At 41.7% G+C, this 18,821-nt stretch overlaps 1 protein-coding gene across 1 annotated transcript in view; it reads right to left on the bottom strand.

Annotated features, from left to right (window-relative positions):
• Psmd11 (proteasome 26S subunit, non-ATPase 11) overlaps positions 1–17,859 on the bottom strand; it is a 36,746-nt gene extending 18,887 nt beyond the window's left edge. The window contains exons 1-5 of the mRNA XM_036197574.1: positions 17,704–17,859; positions 15,209–15,310; positions 9,365–9,489; positions 2,081–2,152; positions 1,324–1,381 (exon numbers count right to left, since the gene is read on the bottom strand). Of these exons, the coding sequence (XP_036053467.1) occupies positions 1,324–1,381; positions 2,081–2,152; positions 9,365–9,489; positions 15,209–15,310; positions 17,704–17,794 (448 nt within the window). The 5' untranslated portion in view covers positions 17,795–17,859. The remainder of the gene's footprint in view (positions 1–1,323; positions 1,382–2,080; positions 2,153–9,364; positions 9,490–15,208; positions 15,311–17,703) is intronic.
• Positions 17,860–18,821: the final 962 nt, after the last annotated feature.

The raw sequence follows: 18,821 nt of genomic DNA, 5'->3' as shown, positions 1-18,821 counted from the left end.
GTTTCCTATCATGTGGCCCTAAGCTAGCTATAACCAAAGATGACTTTGAGCTGATCTTCCTACCTGCTAAGATGTTAGGAATGATCCATTATGCCCAGCTCAATTTTCCAAATTTCAAAAAAAGACTGAGTTCAACCCAGGATCCACGAGTTGGAGGAAGAGAACCAACTCCAGTTGTTCACTGACCTCCTTATGCATACCATGCTATTTGCATGTGTGCATTCTCTAAATAAATAAATATGTAATAGAAATAAATAGATTTTAAGTATATACAAATAGTAATACAGAAGGGATGGAGAGATGGCTCAGCAGTTAAGAGTATGCAATGCTCTTCCAGAGGACCTAAGTTCAGTTCCCGGGACCCACATCAGGCAGCTCCGAACTACCTGTAAGTCCAGCTACAGGGATCTAACACTTCTGACTTGCACAGGTATGTGCAGATGTAGAAATGTTCACACAGACATATACACTTAAATATAAATAAATATTAAGAAATAAAATATAAGCCAGGCATGGTGTCACATGCTTGTAATCCCAGCACTGGGGAGGCAGAGGCAGGCAGATCTCTATGAGTTTGAAGCCAGTCTGGTCTGCAGAGCGAGTTCCAGAACACACAGAGAAACCTTATCTTGAAAAACCAAATTAATTAATTAATTAAATAAAATAGTCATTACAAAAAAATTAAACCTGGAATTTAATAAGGTATTATATATAAAATAAGAAACTAAAAAAGGCTGGGCGGTGGTGGTACACGCCTTTGATCCTAGCACTTGGGAGGCTAAGTCAGAACTCTGAGTTCAAGGCCAGCCTGGTCTACAGAGTGAGTTCCAGGGCAGAATCCAAAGCTACAGAGAAACCCTGTCTCAAAAAAACAAAAACAGAAAGAAAGGAAGGAAGGAAGGGAGGGAGGGAGAGAGGGAGGGAGGAAGGGAGGGAGGAAGGAAGGAAGGTAGGAAAGGAGGAAGGGAGGAAGGAAGATAGATAGAAACCAAAAAAGAAATTACAGCTACTATTTCAATGATATGGCCTTTACTGCTCTAAACTGAAAGCTTTGAACTGATGTCGGTCCTGTAAAATTAAGACTAACCCCAGCTGACTTCCCAGAACTTTATTCCCAGTAATGCCAGGTAAATGCTAGCAATGAGCAAACTTCCACCTCAGTTTTTCAGAACTTTACCATGACAAATTTTATGAATATAAACTACCTGAAATGCTTCTTAGACACAAGTAAAATATGATTATTAACAATCAATAAGAATAACCAAGCCTGGAATATCATGTAGCTAGCTTAGATGTCTTATTAATTTCTACCAGTTTACTTACCCAAATGCAATGCTTCCTGGTACCTCTTAGTATCAAAATACAAAGACACCAGCCTTGCCTAGGAAAGAGAAAAGGCATTGCTTGAAGGGAACAGGGGGATCCACAGAAAGAAATCAAAGAACGACAGTTACTGAACTATTACTGTTGAATACACATGTTCTGATGAAAACATGAAGTTGAGTTCTATTTCTTACTATGGCCAAATGACTGTTAACTATACCACACTGCTGCTTATTTCTATACTCAAACAGAAAAAGTGCCTCAAAACTTCAAGAAATAAAAATAATTTAAAAGATAAATTTAGCCATGTGTGGTGGTACATGCCTGTGATCCCAGCACTCAGGAGGCAGAGGTAAGCAGATTTCTGAGTTCAAGGCCAGCCTGGTCTACAGAGTGAGTTCCAGGACAGCTAGGGCTACACAGAGAAACTCTGTCTTGAAGGAGAAAAAAAAAATTTAGACCAAGGCACGGTGGGTGGCTACCTAACATCTATAATCCCAGAATTTAAGAGACTGAGACAAGAAGTTCGCCAAAGATCTGAAGCCATCCTGAGCTATAGAATAAGATGATGTCATTTTTTAAAAAATAACACTTCTACCAGGGACATTCCCGTAAGTGGAAGCACTATCAACAATCTTCAGGTGACAGGGGGATACACAGTTCCTCAAGATGCTCCCTCCATCAAGGTGGTACTTATACTCACATCTTATCTCTCTAAGGCTACAGATCTGAAGTCAGTGCTAAGGTGGGCACCTACCTCCAATGCTTGGCGTAAGAAAGTTCTTTTCTCTGATTTGGCCCATTCGATGCACTCTAAACATAGCTCGACCTGCAAGAGAGACAATATATGTAACTTGATGTCCTCACCTTCTTCCAACTAACCACACATTGGAAGTAGAAAGGCTTAAATTCCCTCCTTTCAGATTCTCCAGTTTGCTCTATTTACCGTCCATAGTATGCCTGCCTACCATACCTCAACATTTTTTTAAGATTCATTTATTTATTTATCTTTATGTATATGAGTGCTCTATCTGCATGTATGCCTTTATGCATCTGATCCCCACTAAAGATGGTTGTGAGCCACTCAGGACCTCTGGAAGACAAGCCAGTGCTCTTAACTGCTGAACTATCTCTCCAGCCCCACATTTTTTTTAAGAGCTGGCCCATAATATGCTTGCCCACCATACTTCAACATTTAATATGATTATACTGTGATGAAGAATCAACTTGGTTCTTAAAAATTATATTAATTAGGCGCAGCATGGTGGTTTACACCTCCAGTCCCAACACTTGGGAAAAAGAGGCAAGCTGATCCCTATGAGTTCCGTTCCATGCCAGCCAGGGATATGTAGAGAGACCCTGACTCAAAAGAACAAAATAAAACAAAACAAAAAAAAGTGCTCTTTTGAAAAGGCTTTTTCTTCTACCTTACTAGTAGATATTTAGAATTCCTCAGTACATAGCCCTGGAATGTCTATTTTATTTTTTATTTTATTTTTTGTAAATATCATAGGTATCTTTAAAGTACAAACCTCTCCCTGAGTAGTTGAGGAGAGTAAGGTAAAACAGTGTGGCTATGCTAGTAAAGAGGTGAAATCCCAAGCACCAGAAAGCCTTGTTCTTGCCAGGCAGTGTGGTGCACACCTTTAATCCCAGCACTCAAGGAAGAGGCAGGCGGATCTCTGAGTTTAAGGTCAACCTGGTCTACAGAGTTCCAGCACTGACAGAACTGTTACACAGAGAAACCCTGTCTAGAAAAGAACCAAACCACAAAATAACAAAGTCTTGTTCCTATCAGCTGGCTGTAAGGCTCAAACATCTAGCTTGCTCTTTCTCATTAAGCACAACTAGCTAATCTATTATCATTCAACAGGAAAACAGATACTGTAAAAGGGGAAAGCACAGAGTTGGCCTAACACATTTAAGAAAGCTCTGAATCCCCAGTTCTGTCTGCCACCCACACAGTAATAAGATGTACAAAGTTACAAAACGTAGTATTCTCTATAAGAAAGCACATGCCTTTGGGTACCCACAACATCCTAGCTTCGACAGAACAACGCACATTAAGGACTGCGGGTTTCCTATCACTTCAGTAGAAAGGTTTTCTTTTTTTAAATTAAGGTTGCTAATCAGAATATAAGGCAATGAAATGAGAAATTGAACTTTCTGGAGAACTGCTAATGCAATGCGTTCTTATATAAATTCAAAGTTCTCCTGAGAGATGCTGTAAGGGAAGTAATCTAACATGACAGGATCCACAAGCTCGCTAAGTAAACAAAAATAACATCAAGACAATTCACTAGGAGGAGATCAATGAACCTTCCTAACTCCTCACTGAAGCCCCCTGGTAGCTATCTAATTTCCAATGCTAAACACAACTGACTTCCAACAATGGTAAAATGGAACAAAAACTAAACTAAAAGCAAGCCAATCACAACCATACAGAGTTTTGTGTGGTGTTCTGAAAAGCCAAACTCAAGATATATTCATGATATGGATGAAGTGAATACTGTGTGTGTGTGTGTGTGTGTGTGTGTGTGTGTGTGTGTGTGTGTGCGCGCATGCGCGCGCGGTTTTATTTTGTTTTGTTGAGACAGGATTTCTCTTGTAGCCCTGGCTTTCCCGGAACTCACACTATAAACCAGGCAAACTGGCTTAAGTCATTTTATTAATGACATTAATATTAAATTGAAAATGACTTGTGAGGCTAAGAAATGTCCATCAGTTTTAACTTGGAGTACTTTTTCAAATTCACAAAATGAATGCTGAGAAATTGGTACATTCCTCTATACTATGTAGTACTTCAATAAATATCCGAAGAGCTAGAGAGATAGCTCAATGGTTGAGAGCACTGGCTGCTCTTCCGGAGGACCCAGGTTCAATTCCTAGCACCCACATGGTAGCTCAGAACCAGCTGTGACTCCCGTTTCAGGGGATCCAACACCCTACAGAGACATACATACATACATGAAGGTAAAACACCAATGCACATAAAAAATAAAAATAAAAAACCACTCTGAAATATATCACTAAGCAAAAGAGGCAGACAAGTCTACTCTTCATTTCCCTGATAATCCAGATATTAAGTGATTTTCACAAGGTCATGTATCAGCTGCTAAGACCAGAAATTTTCCTACCTCCAGAGTTCTTCCTGCCTTAACCAAGACTTTAGTTAAGGTCATTACAGACATTCTCCTAGAACAAGAATGTTTGCCTTTACAAATGAATTTGAAATCTATTTTCAATAACAGAGTATATGGTTTGCTTTATCTATGATGATTAATTATGAAACCAATGCCAGTCCCAGGCAAAAATTTTAAGGTCATGGAGCCTGCTACATAGTTATTTTGTCTGAGTGACTTAGTGTTTCCTTCCACCATGTAGATACCAAGGATCAAACTCAGATCATCAGCCTTGGCAGTAAGCGTCTTAGCCCTCTAGTCAGCCCTCCCCTCATATTCTTTATGAAAAGCTCTTTAACAAGTCTAGCTTCTTAACAATACTCTCAAACTTCCACTTTGCCTCAGGCCTCAATACTACTACAACAGTGAAACGCCTATGCCTTCCTTCTCTATCTTTTCATATCACCCAGAAAATTTTAAAGAAGAATAAACACTGCATCAATTTCCCCACAACAAAAACTTTTCAGTCACCTAGACAAAAAGAAAAGTGAGATATGCTCATAAATCCATTAAATAAATGCATCTCAAGGGGGCTGGAGAGACTGCTCAGCAGTTAGGAGCACTTTCTGTTCTTCTAAAGGACCCAGGTTCAATGTCCAGTACCCAAATGGGGACTCAACTGTCTAACTCCAGTCCCCATGGATCTGACAACCTCTTCTGGCCTCTGAGGACACTCCACCTGGTGCACAGATTTACATATATACAAAATGTCCATACATTTTAAAAAAAAACACAGACAAGCATGGTGGTACACGCCTTTAATCCCTATATCTGGGAAGCAGAGGCAGGCAGATCTCAGTGAGTTCAAGGCCAGCTTGGTAAACAAAGTGAGTTCCAGAACAGCCAGAGCTGCTACACAGAGAAACTGTCTTGGGGAAAAAAAAAAAAAACCAACTCAATCTTTGTGTATCTTTGTGAGTTCAAGTTCAAGTCCAGCATGGTCTACAAATTAAGATCCAGGACAGGCTCCAAAGCTACACAGAGAAATCCTCGAAAACAAGCAAAAAAAAAAAAAAAAAAAAAAAAGGAAGTATTTTCTGAGCACCCAAGGTCTGATTGTACTAAAATTGTAATTCCTTTAAGACAAACTATTCCAGGAGCTAGAGGGGCTAGACTTTGTTAAGAGTACTGGTAGCTCTTGCAGAGGACATGGGTTCGATTCCCAGCACCCATGTGGCAGCTCACAATGGCCTCTAACTCCAATTCCAGTGATCCAACATTCTCTTCTGACCTCTTCAGGCACTGGACACACATGGAGCATATACATACATGCAGCCAAGATAGACTGTGAAGTATACTAGAAATGAAGAAAGGCTTGAGTTACTACAGGTATAGAATAATTCCCGACTGAGACTGTATTAAAGATAAGGCAAATGCATAATTGCCATATAATGTAAAATAACCATAAATATAACATATACAAAATACAATGTGGGTCACTGAAAAAGTTAAGGTCACACCAGCATTAACAGGAAAAAATGTACCAGAATGTGAGGTTGAGACAGATTACAGAAGGAAAAGCACAGCATGAGGAGCAGACCCTCTCAGCAAACCAGTGCTTAACAGCCTTCAGAACAAGGAGGCTCACGCTGCTGTAGTATACTGTACTCCAGAAAACCATGCATTACCTATAGCTGACAGTGGAGAGCAACAGAAGGCTCAAGCAGGGGCAGAAGAGATACATTTTCAGAATGCTACTGTAAGGTATCTTTGAAAGTAAGCCAGGCAGTGGTGGTGCACACTAATCTCAGCACTCAGGAGACAAAGGCACATGGATCTCTGTGAGTTCAATGCTAGGCAATCAATATACAGTAAGACAGTCTCAAAAAAAATTCATAAAACAAAATAGATAAAAAGAAAATTAGCCGGGCGGTGGTGGCGTATGCCTTTAATCCCAGCACTCGGGAGGCAGAGGCAGGCAGATCTCTGTAAGTTCGAGGCCAGCCTGGACTACCAAGTGAGTTCCAGTAAAGGTGTAAAGCTACACAGGGAAACCCTGTCTCGAAAAACAAAAAGCAAAAAACAAACCAAAAAAAAAAAAAAAAAAGAAAGAAAGAAAATTAATATAAAGCCAGGTGGTGGTGGTGGTGGTGGTATACACCTTTGATCCCAGCACTGGGCAGAGGCAGATAGATCTCTGAGTTCAAGGCCAGCCTGGTCTACAGAGTAAGTTCCAAGACAGCCAGGACTACAGAGAAACCCTGTCTCAAAAATCGAGAGGTGGGTGAGGGGGAGACAAGAAAGAGAAAGAGAGACAGAACAAGAAAGAGAGAGAAAGATCTAATATAGACAGAAGGTATGGAAGTCAGGTGTGGTGGCACATGCCTGTAATCCAGCAAGCCATCCTCTGACCCACATACATGCATCACAGGACATGGGTACACATACATATACTCACACAAAGTGGGATTTTTCTAATAGCAAATAACCTATAACCCACAAAACTATCAAAAAAAAAATCCAATCAATGGAATGAGACTTGGGATTTTTTTTTTTTTTTTTTTTTGATAAAAGCTAAATTGCTCATTGTCAAAAAAGCCTTTACCAAACATTGAAGTTACATACATATGAAAAGGACAAAATGCACCCAGGCATGGTAGTACATGTAATCACCACACTTGGAAGTCTACACGAGGATTTCAAGTTCCAGACTAGCCAGAACTATGAGATCCTGACTCAAAAGGACAAATGAGCCAGATATGGGGTACACCTATAATTCTAGCACTGCGAAGGCAGATGCAGGAGGATCTATCTCTATGGTTGGGAACCCAGGCTGGTCTTCATAGTAAGATCCAGACCAGTCAGGACTACATAGTGAGACATCTCTAAAAAGGACAAATTAATTATTTAACTAATTTTCTAAAGAATACCTTGGGCTGGAGAGATGGCTCAGAGGTTAAGAGCACCGACTGCTCTTCCAGAGGTCCTGAGTTCAATTCCCAGCACCCACACGGTGGCTCACAACCATCTGTAATGAGATCTGGCACCCTCTCCTTTATACATAATAAATAAATAAATCTTTAAAAAAAAAAAGAATAACTTGACTGAGAACTTCCTTTTACTCTAGGAAAAGGAAGAAGCTCATTAGTCAGAGAAAATGAACAGTTAAGAGAGCACCTACCCAGACATGGAACCGTATAACAAAAGCCAGCGAGTCCCACTGATCAAGTAAATGAGAGGACCAAGTTATGAGCTGAGGATACTTCCACAAAAGATTAAAGGCACAGAGGTGCTCAACTTTAATCCTGCCTTTAATCCTAGCACTCCAGAGGCAGAGGCAGGCAGATCTCTCTGAATCCCAGGCCATCTGGTAGTCTGCATAGTGAGCTCCAGGTTGACCAAGGCTACATAAATGAGACTGTCTCAAAAAAATTGAAGGAAAAAAAGGAGTAAAAAAGTGAATGCTAACCAGGTGCAGTTCTACCCAGTCACCTGTGAGAGGGAGGGGCAAAGAAACGGCTCAATGTTTAACCTGTACAGTTCAGAGTAGCATTTATTAGTTGGAAGCCAACAGTCATTGGTCAGCCTGTTTTAAGGAGTTCTACTTCAGACAGAAGATGAATTCATAAATACAAAGTACAGTTTAGAAAACAAGTTAGGGCTTAATAAGATCCACATTTCTAAAAAGTATGTTTTCTTTAATTCACCAAAATACCTATAATACTTTGATTCAAAGGCATTTATCTAAAAATTATCTACTTTTGACCTACCATCATAAACCACAAACAAGTAAATCTGAAGACTGCTCTACAAATGAAGCTTGTAGCTTGGCTTTCCAAGAATCATCCCAGAGGGGCTGGAAAGATGGCTTGGTGGTCATGAGCACTTACTGTTCTTACAGAGGACCTGAGTTCAGGTCCCAGCCCTCACATGGTAGTTTACAACCATCCATACGTAACACTACTTCCAGGGTAACCAATGCCCTCTTCTAGCCCTCAAAGGGCACCAGACACACACGTGATACACATATACACATGCAGACAAAACACTGATACACATAAAATAATCTAAAAAATAAAAAAAGCATCATCAAAGCAAGAAACCAGAATGAACAAAATATAATTCCTAAGTGGGATCAATCCATGTATCATCGATTTCTGAAATCCCTCACTCCAACCAATACACTACTGTGAACTTTTGTTTTTACCTGCATGCCCTCCTAAGATACAGCAGACAATCAGACATACAGCCAACTGGCAATTCAGCCCCTGACTTGATATATTATCATACATATTATATAGTATCTGCCTTCCCTTTTAAAATACAAGCCTCATGAGAGTATTAATGCGTTTTTCCAACTGTATCCCTACTGACTACAGGACTACTATAAACACACAGTAAACACTAGTTCCAGAAATGATCTATTTTGATCAGCTCAAAGTCCAGTTTAAACTTGTAAGTAACATGTATAGAAACATCAGTCACTTCCCAACACATGAAACAAACACAACAGATGGATGTTCACCCCTTAATAAAGGCACAGAAGCCACACAAAACATGACAAGAAAAGGATGCCACAAGCTTAACTGGTGCTCATAAGAAACTTTGTGACACAAGATGAAAGGTACCACAGACACAGAAAACATTACAAAGGTGTGGCAATACAATACCTCAAAGACAAGAATCAGTTTGTGACCCTGATGTAATGAGGATTCCAGGGACCACTGACAATCTCCACTTACAAAGCAAAGCATGGAACAGACTCAAAGTATCAAATGCCCTGTAACAAAGAGAAACTGACATGATAAGTCCTGAGCGTCCTCCCAGCTGTCCCTTCCACACAGTACCACAGTGAAGTAGGCATCTTTCACTGAAACACTTTTTCCATACCATCTACTTCCTGACATTTTATAACTTACCTCCTGCCCTGTAGCTGCCTCCATATCAAGAAACAGGTCAAGAAGAGACCGGACCAGGCGAGCTGCTTTAGCCTTACTGATGGAATTCAAGAAAGGCCGTACATACTTCAGGAGTCCTCCAAGCTCTGTGTGGGTGGCAATTTAAAAAATAAAATGTAAATTTTAATATTAGAAACAAAATGTTCACTTTTTTAAAGTAATTTATTTTTATTTTATTCATATTGGTGCTTTGCCTGTATGTCTATGTGAGAGTGTCAGATCTTAGAGTTAGAGACAATTGTTAGCTGCCATATGTGTGCTGGGAATTGAACCCAGGTGCTCTGGAAGAGCAGCCAGTGCTCTTAACCACTGAGCCATCTCTCCAGCCCCCAAAATGTTCATTTAAAAAAACTAAGCCTCGGGTTGGGGATTTAGCTCAGTGGTAGGCCCTGGGTTCGGTCCTCAGCTCTGGAAAAAAAACAAAAAACAAAACGTAAGCCTCAGGGGGTAAAGGTGCTTGCCATCAAGTCTGATGACCCATCTTAAACCCCTGGAACCAAACAGTGTAGACACCCAACTCCAACAAGTTGTCTTTTTAAGTTCCACACAAGCACACGGCATGCATGGACTCCCCACATAAACACAAATAAATACATTAATAAGTGGTAGATAACATCTATAATCCTAACACTTGGGAGGTTGAGGCAGAAGAATTACCTTGACTCTGAGATCAGCCTCATAATGAGTTCTAAGTCAACGTGGGCTACAGGGTGAGACCTTGTCTTAAATTTTTTTTTTCTTTTTTTTTTTTAGCTAGGCAATAATGGTGCATGCCTTTAATCCCAACACTTGGGAGGCAGAGGCAGGCGGATCTCTGTGAGTTCCAGGACAGCCAGCACTACGCAGAGAAACCATGTCTTGAAAAGGGGGAAAAAAATAACTCTTCAATCACAGCAGTTAATGGAATACCAACAATACTGTTACATACCAAAGTTGTATACCATTCCCACTTATTCAATGGATCACTTGTGGGAAACTCCCATCTATGCCTCATTTATCCATTTTAATCAAAGATACACAGTAAAGTTCTTCTGTCCTCACAGAATAGTTCTATAGAACATGAAATATGCTGTGCACCTGCCCACTGTGGACAAAATCACCCGCTCACAACCAGCAAATACCAAGTCACAAGGGTAATGTTTTTAACTCCAAATCCATGCTCTGGCAGCTTCCCTAAGACAGAGGTTTCCAGCTCCTGCTCCCGCTCCCCTCTTAAAGCTTCCCTGGGTAGCATTTCCACACTAACACTTCCTTGGCACAGTGAGGTCAGGATTCTTATCCTTAAAAGTTTCATTACACAGTTTAAAACAATTCCTCATTAATCCAAAGCCTAAGTCTTAAGTAATGACTTAAAAACTGTCCATCATAAAGTTCTCTTCTCCTTTTAGAAGAGAGCAGTTCAGGAAATCTAAGTCACAGGACTGACTTTATTAGCAGTAGAAAGGTGCTTACTGAATCTTAAAATTGTTTGTTTTTTCAAGTCAGGGTCTCTGGAACAGCCTTAGCTGTCTTGGAACCCGATTTGTAAACCAGGCTGGCCTTGAACTCACAGAGATCTGCCTGCCTCTGCTTCCCAAGTGCTGAGAGTAAAGGCATGCACCACACCTGGCTTAAAGATTTATCTTTATTGTTTTTAATTATGCTTATGTGCACCTGCAAATGTCCTTAGAGGTCAAAGATCAGAGGACTCAAGATGCCCCTAGAGCCAGTTACAGATAAGCCACTCAATGTGGGTGTTGGGAATCAAACTTGGGTCTTCTAAAAGAATAACAAGTGTTTTTTTACTGAGCCATCTCTCCAACCCCTAGACAATGCTTTAACTAAACAAGAAGTATTTTGGGAATGTAGGTTGAAGCTGCCTTGGTGTCAGTGTCTCTTTAATATTCTCTAATTGTAGACTCATCCTCCTGAGAACTCTAATTCAGGGCAAGCAAACTTTGCCCTCCTGAGAAAGCCATTTCAGCGTCCTTGAAATCCTCATCTTCCTGAATTCTAGGGTGCTGAATACGAGAGGTGCTAAGGGGAAGCTATACAGAATGAGAGCGTTCACCCATCACTCCCCAGGAATGAGCTCTGACTTCCAGTGTCTGAACTTCTTTCCATTCCACTCTCATTTATGTTCAAATACTCACTATAAGCCTGCTTTCAAGCTGCCTTCATGCCAGAAGCCCATCTGAGATGTCTTTCTAATCTACATAAATTCGATGTAGCCTTTGGAGGCCCAGCTAAGGAACTACTCAGTCTTCCATATAACTCCAGTTGACACTGATTTTTTTTTTCCTTTCATCAAATTCCTTTTTGTGCCCTTTCTCTCTCCTTCCTGTCTACTATGAATTGAACAGTTCAGTTCCATCTTAAACCCTCCCACTACAATGACTAAAAGCTCTGGAACCACTGGCAATATAAATCCTTCTTGGATTTATCCAAGAAAAAAATCCAAGCCTACTATGGTGTGCTATAAATCCACAATTCACAAGGCAGGGCAGTAGGATCACAATGAGTAAGTTCAAGGGCTACATAGTAACTTTGACATAGCCTGGGATACAGAGATACCCTGTCTCAAAAGAACAAAACAGACATGAAATCCTGTCTCAAAAAAACAAAAGACACACAAAAAACATCTTTTTTTTTTTTTTTTTTTTTTTGGAGATGGGTTTCTCTGTGTAACAGTCCTGGCTGTCCTAGAACTTGTTTTGTAGACCAGGATAGCCTCGAAATCAGAGATCTGTCTGCCTCTGCCTCCCAAGTGCTGGGATTAAAGATGTGCACAACCACTGCCAAGCTTACTTTTTAAAATTTTAATTATTCTATATAAGTATAGTTTGTATATGTGCATGTAGGAGTTGGAGGGGGCTCCTGGATGGCAAGTATCCCACTACTGAGTTAACCCTAGTTCATGATTGCTTATTAGAGGTAGTCTGGTCAGGCATCAGTGGTACACACCTTAATCCCAGCAATGGGGAGGCAGAGTCAGGCAGATCTCTGTGGGTTTGAGGCCAGCCTGGTCTACAGAGAAACCCTGTCTCAAAGGAAAAAAAAAAAAGTAGTAGTCTATTACAATATTCCTTCTTCCATATTTTAGTGACTAATATATTCAGAAAGCAGTCTATTCCCATCTTTCTTTTTTTTCCGAGACAGGGTTTCTCGGTGTAACAGCCTTGGCTGTTCTTCCTGAAAAGTGTAATAGTATTGCCTACTAAGTGTCCATATACTTCATCCTCATTACTCCTCTGAGTAAGTAGTTCTGTACTTGTATCTGCTAGTACTCCTTTGATGTCAAGACAGAAACTGTCAGAGCCAAGAGAAAGGAACTTAAAAAGACCTCTCTTCTCACACCTACCTTGTCTTTAATTCTCTTTCTGATGTTATCTATCTTTTCTGTTTGAAAATTATTTTCCTTCCTAGAAAGGCAGAAGTAAGACATGAGCTAAGGTGTCTGCCTTTATCTCTAGCATTTGCTAGCATTATTTTCTCTAAGTATTGCTATTCGTTTTTTTTTTTTTTTTTGGAGCTGAGGATCGAACCCAGGGCCTTGTGCCTGCTAGGCAAGCGCTCTACCACTGAGCTAAATCCCCAACCCAAGTACTGCTATTCTTAGCTCAACAGAGGAACAAATGATCTTAACTTTTTTTTTTTAGATTTATTTATTTATTTATTTATTACGTATACAGAAGAGGGTGCCAGATCTCATTGCAGATGGCTGTGAGCTACCATGTGGGTGCTGGGAATTGAACTCAGGATCTCTGGAAGAGCATTCAGTGCTCTTAACCTCTGAGCCATCTCTCCAGCCCCCTGAACTAGCTTTTGTAATCTCATTTTCTACTTTAGTCTATTACTATTTAGTGTTCATTCTTATACATACTCAGTTTCTTTCCATGTTTGTATATTCCTTTAATTTCATAAAATCATATTCCCAATTTCATTGGAATCAGCTGCAATTTATAATCAGAATCTCCTTCTTAGAACCTTTTTATCAAGTCTTGGGAGAAATGTCCACAGACCCTGAGCTTAAGCATCTGGTTTGCTAATGCTCAGAACTACTTCCAATCATTACTATACATCAAACCTTACCTTATTCATTGACCTCCAAGTATTATTTTCCTCCAGGAACCCTATCTTACATTTTTTAGGAAGGGTATCTAGCCTACTGCCAGATAACTATCAAATGCACAGCGAAGAAAACTCAACATGGCCGGGCGGTGGTGGCGCACACCTCTAATCCCAGCACTCGATAGACAGAGACAGGCAGATCTCTGTGAGTTAGAGGCCAGCCTGGGCTACAGAGTGAGATCCAGGACAACAAGAGCTACGCAGAGAAACCCTGTTCATCCTCCCACCTCCACCCCCTAAACACTCCAACAAGTGAAGCAGTGATTCCCTAACTAATCACCTGTTAGAGGGAGCAAGAATGGAGAAGCATGAAAGGAGACTTCAGTGACCTCATTAGAGAAAAATCACTGAAACACTCACTGTATATACTAGATACAATGTTGTTTTTGTTGGTTTTTTCTTCAGAAAGGATCTCACTATAGAGCCCTGATTGTCCCAGAACTCACTATGTAGACCAGGCTGGTCTCAAACTCACAGAAATCAGCCTGCCTCTGCCTCCCAAGTGCTGAGATAACAAGCATGTACCATCTTTCACTTTCTACTGATTAAGCCAGTAATTAAAAAGATAAATCATTAATTACAAGTTCAAGACATTTTGTTATACTCTTGGCTTATTACATAAATTGAAAGTAACTCATGAAGTGACTTACCAGAACTCACTTCATTCTTATCAAATAAATTCTAAATTCAACTTAACTTCTTTTATGGTTTATGTTATGCATATGAATGTATGTCTATGTACCATGTACATGCCTGGTGCCCTCAGAGGTCAGAAAAGGGCATCAGATCCCCTGAGACTACAGTTACAGATAGTTATGAGACACCATGTGAGTGCTGGGAACCAAATCCAGATCCTCTACAAGAGCAATAAGTGGGCTGGAGAGATGGCTTAGTGGTTAAGAGCACTGACTGCTCTTCCAGAGGACCTGGGTTCAATTCCCAGCACCCACATGGCAGCTCACAACTGTCTCTAACTCCAGTTTCAGGGGACCTGACACCCATGGCAAAACACCAATGCACATTAAATTAAAAAAAAAAAAAAAAACAATAAGTGCTCTTAAGCCCTGAGCCATCTCTCCAGCCCCTCTAAGTTCACTTTAAGTGACAAAAATTACCATTTTAAGTTTAAACACACTTACGATATTATGACCACTTTATTGGTCAAAGGCCCTTTCTAATCAACAGGACTCTTCTTATTTCAAGAACCATCATCTCAGGCTCAGCCAGCCAATGGTTCAGTTACCACGAGGATGTCTGAACAACAATATACAGCAGTCCCAGGCACCAAGAAGTCTTAGGAAGGCACTATGTCTTACTCATTCTGCATCAGAAAAAGTGAGTCACTTGGATACAAAATCCATAGCCATTTTTTTTTTTTAATGAAAAGCCTAAAGTCACTCTCTTTAAATATACCAGAGCTAGTCAGTGAATTGCTGAAGATTGCCGCCCATATATAATGAAATACAGTGAGAATTCAAAAATAAGAAACAAATCACAGAATACTATATCCCCACAAAAACAGGACTTTCCCCCTCACTTTTCTGTTACAAGATTGAAGAACAAGTTGTCAGGCAAATAAAACTGAATAATGTTACAAATGAATTGAGTGTTAGGTGTAGTCCGGTGTTTTAAGAGAAACTCCACCTGGTGTTTCAGACAAAAGCATTATAGGTACAATCCATTTGTAAAACTTACCAGCAGCTTGTCCAGTCTTCGCCAGGAGAGACCCCAGTTCAAGGATGCTCTGCTCTTTGACCTGGACTGCCTCCTCATCATTTTCCTGAATGTCACGTTTCACTGAGAAAAGAAAGTGAACTCTTAAAATTATGATTTAAAAAAATGAAGCAAGGGGAAAATGTACTCTCATAAGACCCATTTTGAACTCTTGCCTATTTCCCAAATGAAACTACCAAACAAATAAGAGCTAAAAAAGTAAAATGACCAAGTATCTATAGGACATGCATCATAGTAAGCACGCCTTTAATCCCAGCACTCGGGAGGCAGAGCCAGGTGGATCTCTGTGAGTTCAAGGCCAGCCTGGTCTACAGAGTGAGATCCAGGAAAGGCGCAAAGCTATATAGAGAAACCCTGTCTCGCAGGGGAAAAAAAGAGTCCTTTTCAAGTGACTTTTTCTAAATCAATCCCTTAGAATCCACCTCATCTAGACACTGAAATTTCTGCTGTGCTTGCTTAAAGTAAAACTAAAGCAAATCCCTTCCAATGATAGTGATGAGCCCCATGCTAGACATTATGTTGGGATAATTTTTTTAAATGCCGTACATTTACCTATCACAAACTAAAATCAAATTATAAAGTTATTGATGACTATAAACCAAGCCTCTCAAAAAATGTTTAAGTCTATAGAAATCTTCAGCTAAAGAATGTATTTATTAGGAATAAACAATTCTATAAAGCAATTCTAGACAAATCCCTATCAAAGCTTTGGTGCGATGTTCAACAGTTACACTCAGGAGAGACTGCTGCCTCATAATGGATTCAGGTCCTGTTAAAATAACTTTCTGCCTGTCCCACTTTCAACTGTTAATAATTATTCAGCCACTTGAACCTCAGACAGCCTCTCCAAAGTCTGTAGTGCTTATTTTGGTGATCATCACTAGTTACCACTGCTCTTATAAACCAGCATGACTTAACAAAAACCAAGATTTTGATACTACATGATGGAGTCCAGAAAAAGTGAGGCTGTCATCCATCATGACTCAAGCTTGCTGGGGACTCTCCTGTAGTTCTTGCAGGGTGAGCAACCAAGAAATACTCTAATGGCAACCTTTATCAGTAATTTCTACTTTCTGAAAGGCAAACAAATTAAGCACTAGGCACAAAAACAGTTAAAACTCATGCTCCTCAGATTACTTCTAAATACTAACGTGTGCTCACAAAAAAATATCTATGTAACAACAATTGGATGGCTCTGGTACTCTGTTCTAAAACTGATTTAGGATCAGAACTTTGAAAAGCACTTGCTCAACTTTATTCCTTCAAAATGCACTGTGAGCATCACCGCCAAAGATAAAGACATCAAGCTCTTGTTACTGTCCTTTCTCTGTGCAAGTGTTGGGAACTGAAATACGACAGACTCAGTAAGTCAACATAAGCACCAACATCTGGAAGTCCTATACACAAGTGCACTCACTAACTACTTGTTGAGCCAATCCGAATCAAGATACAGTAAAAAGATCACATTATCACAAGAAGCTCCTCATACCCTAACTGAACCCTTCAGGACTGAATATTAAAAATAAAAAATTTAAAAATTTAAAAAAAGCTTTCTCTGCCATTATCCATTTATTCCTGTTCACACCTGAATCCCAGTAGAAACCCACCGGCTGAAGGCTCCTATTTCAACTTTCCCGTTGCCCTCAGGTCTAAGACAATCACACTATGATGCTAAAATTTTCTTTTTCTCCAACAATGTGCGGCTGGCCGGTTCCAAAGAGTTCCCAGAACAACAGACAACTAACTCTGAACTAACTTCAACCCCTACTGGGGAGAATTAGTCACCTCCTCTGTCCCGGCGGTCCCACCCCGACACTTCGCCTCCTCACTGTCTACACCGGACAGAAGACCGTCTTGGCCACCTCCACCAAATGCCAATCTGAGGTGTGTGGCACCCCTCAACTCCCCACACCCAGAAGTGGCCCTCTTCTGCTGGAGCCTGCTGCTAAGGGCTGGGGGTAAGCAGCAGCTCCCAGCGTCCCGCGGAAGAAAACTCCAAGAGAAGCGCTCGCGCTCCCACCCGGAGCAACCTGTGCTGATAACAACGGCGGGAAATGCCAGTCCCGAGCGACTGTCGCCCGGGCCTTTCAAGAACACACTCTGCGACCAGTGTGTAACCAGCAGAGGCTCTCAGCCGCGGGCCAGCTCGCGCGGGCCACAACCCGGGACCCTTAGGGGTAGTGAACCCGGCCCGGCCCTCTCCCCACGCTGCGCTGCGCCCACCGTGAGTCAGCAGCCAGCAGGTGGACGCGCGGGCTGCTTCGGGGCTTCCCGCCCGACTGGAAGCCACAGGGCACCCGGGGGCCCCGAGCGGCCTGCGCCCCCGGCCCGGCCCCCCTCACACACAGTGAGTCAGCAGCACCATAGCCGGCTAGCCCGGCCCCTCTCCGCCGCCTCCGACCGACACAGGCCGCGCCGGGCCGGCGGGGCCGCGGGGACGGCGCCAGGACCTTTACCGATGGAGTGGAGGATGTCGATGGAAGCCTCCCGGTCGGTGCTGAGTAGAGACTGAGCTCTCTGGAACTCTACCACCGCTGCGGCCGCCATCTTACCGCTCTCACACCGTCCCCGGCCGCGGCCGCCGACGCCGGAAACACACACCCGGAAGGCCCGCCCTCGCTTCCCTCCCCCGAGACCCCCCGCCTCCTTTCCCAGAGCACCCCGGGAGTTGTAGTCTCTCTGCCGGACGGGTGAACCAGGAGCGTCCCGCCAGTAGCGTGCGAGCTCTCCAGCACCATCTTGCGGCCAGCTCTGAAGAGACAAGACCGAAGTTTGTCTCCACCTCCCCAAAAGAGGCTAGGTGTTCCAGCGAAGCTGCTTGGCTATTTTTATAGTATTCACCTTCGACCAGTCATTCGTAGCGATTGATGGCCTTTCAAATTGCCTGTTGTGTGGCAGGGAATAGCACCTTTCGGGTTCAAGTGTCGTTGCAGGAAGGACACATACACACACTCCCTTCCAGTGCTAATGAAATCACCAGTATACAGTACACTTTCTTTCCCAAATAACCATTCCAACTTTGGACAGAGCTTCACATTATGAATTGAAAATCATCTTTGACCCACTCATTCAATCTAAATAGTTCTTGAGATTCACACAGATGACTCACCCCAGCTTCCCAGCTCAACAATAGAACAAAATTTTCCTCCCATATCTCTTAATTCCTTCAACTGTAATCGGGTATCTGTGAAGATGTCAAGAAAAGGAAAAAGGCATACTTTATGTGACCACTAAGATTTAACCTAAGGATGTTGCTAAAACAATACAGAGAGGTGACAATCCGGACGTGAAGTAGCCGGGCTATAAAAGAAACTGTGAACAGGACCAACATTGCACTCCTCCGTGACTGGATTACTCAATCTTCCTGTCTCCTTTTATCTGTCAATGATCCGTGAAGAAGATACTTAATTCTTTAATAGCTAAGGAAACTGAAGGGAATAAAGGATTTGGTGATGCTCTAATAGTAACTGACAGCTGAGAACTGGTAGGGATATTCTCCTACCCCCAGTGTGGTTTCCAGTGAAAACCGGATAACATCTCATCAAGCTGGTAACAGGATTCCTGACTTGGTTGT

This window comes from Onychomys torridus, chromosome 8, assembly GCF_903995425.1.
Source record: "Onychomys torridus chromosome 8, mOncTor1.1, whole genome shotgun sequence".
Taxonomy (NCBI): domain Eukaryota; kingdom Metazoa; phylum Chordata; class Mammalia; order Rodentia; family Cricetidae; genus Onychomys; species Onychomys torridus.
This window is presented reverse-complemented; position numbering and strand designations above follow the sequence as displayed.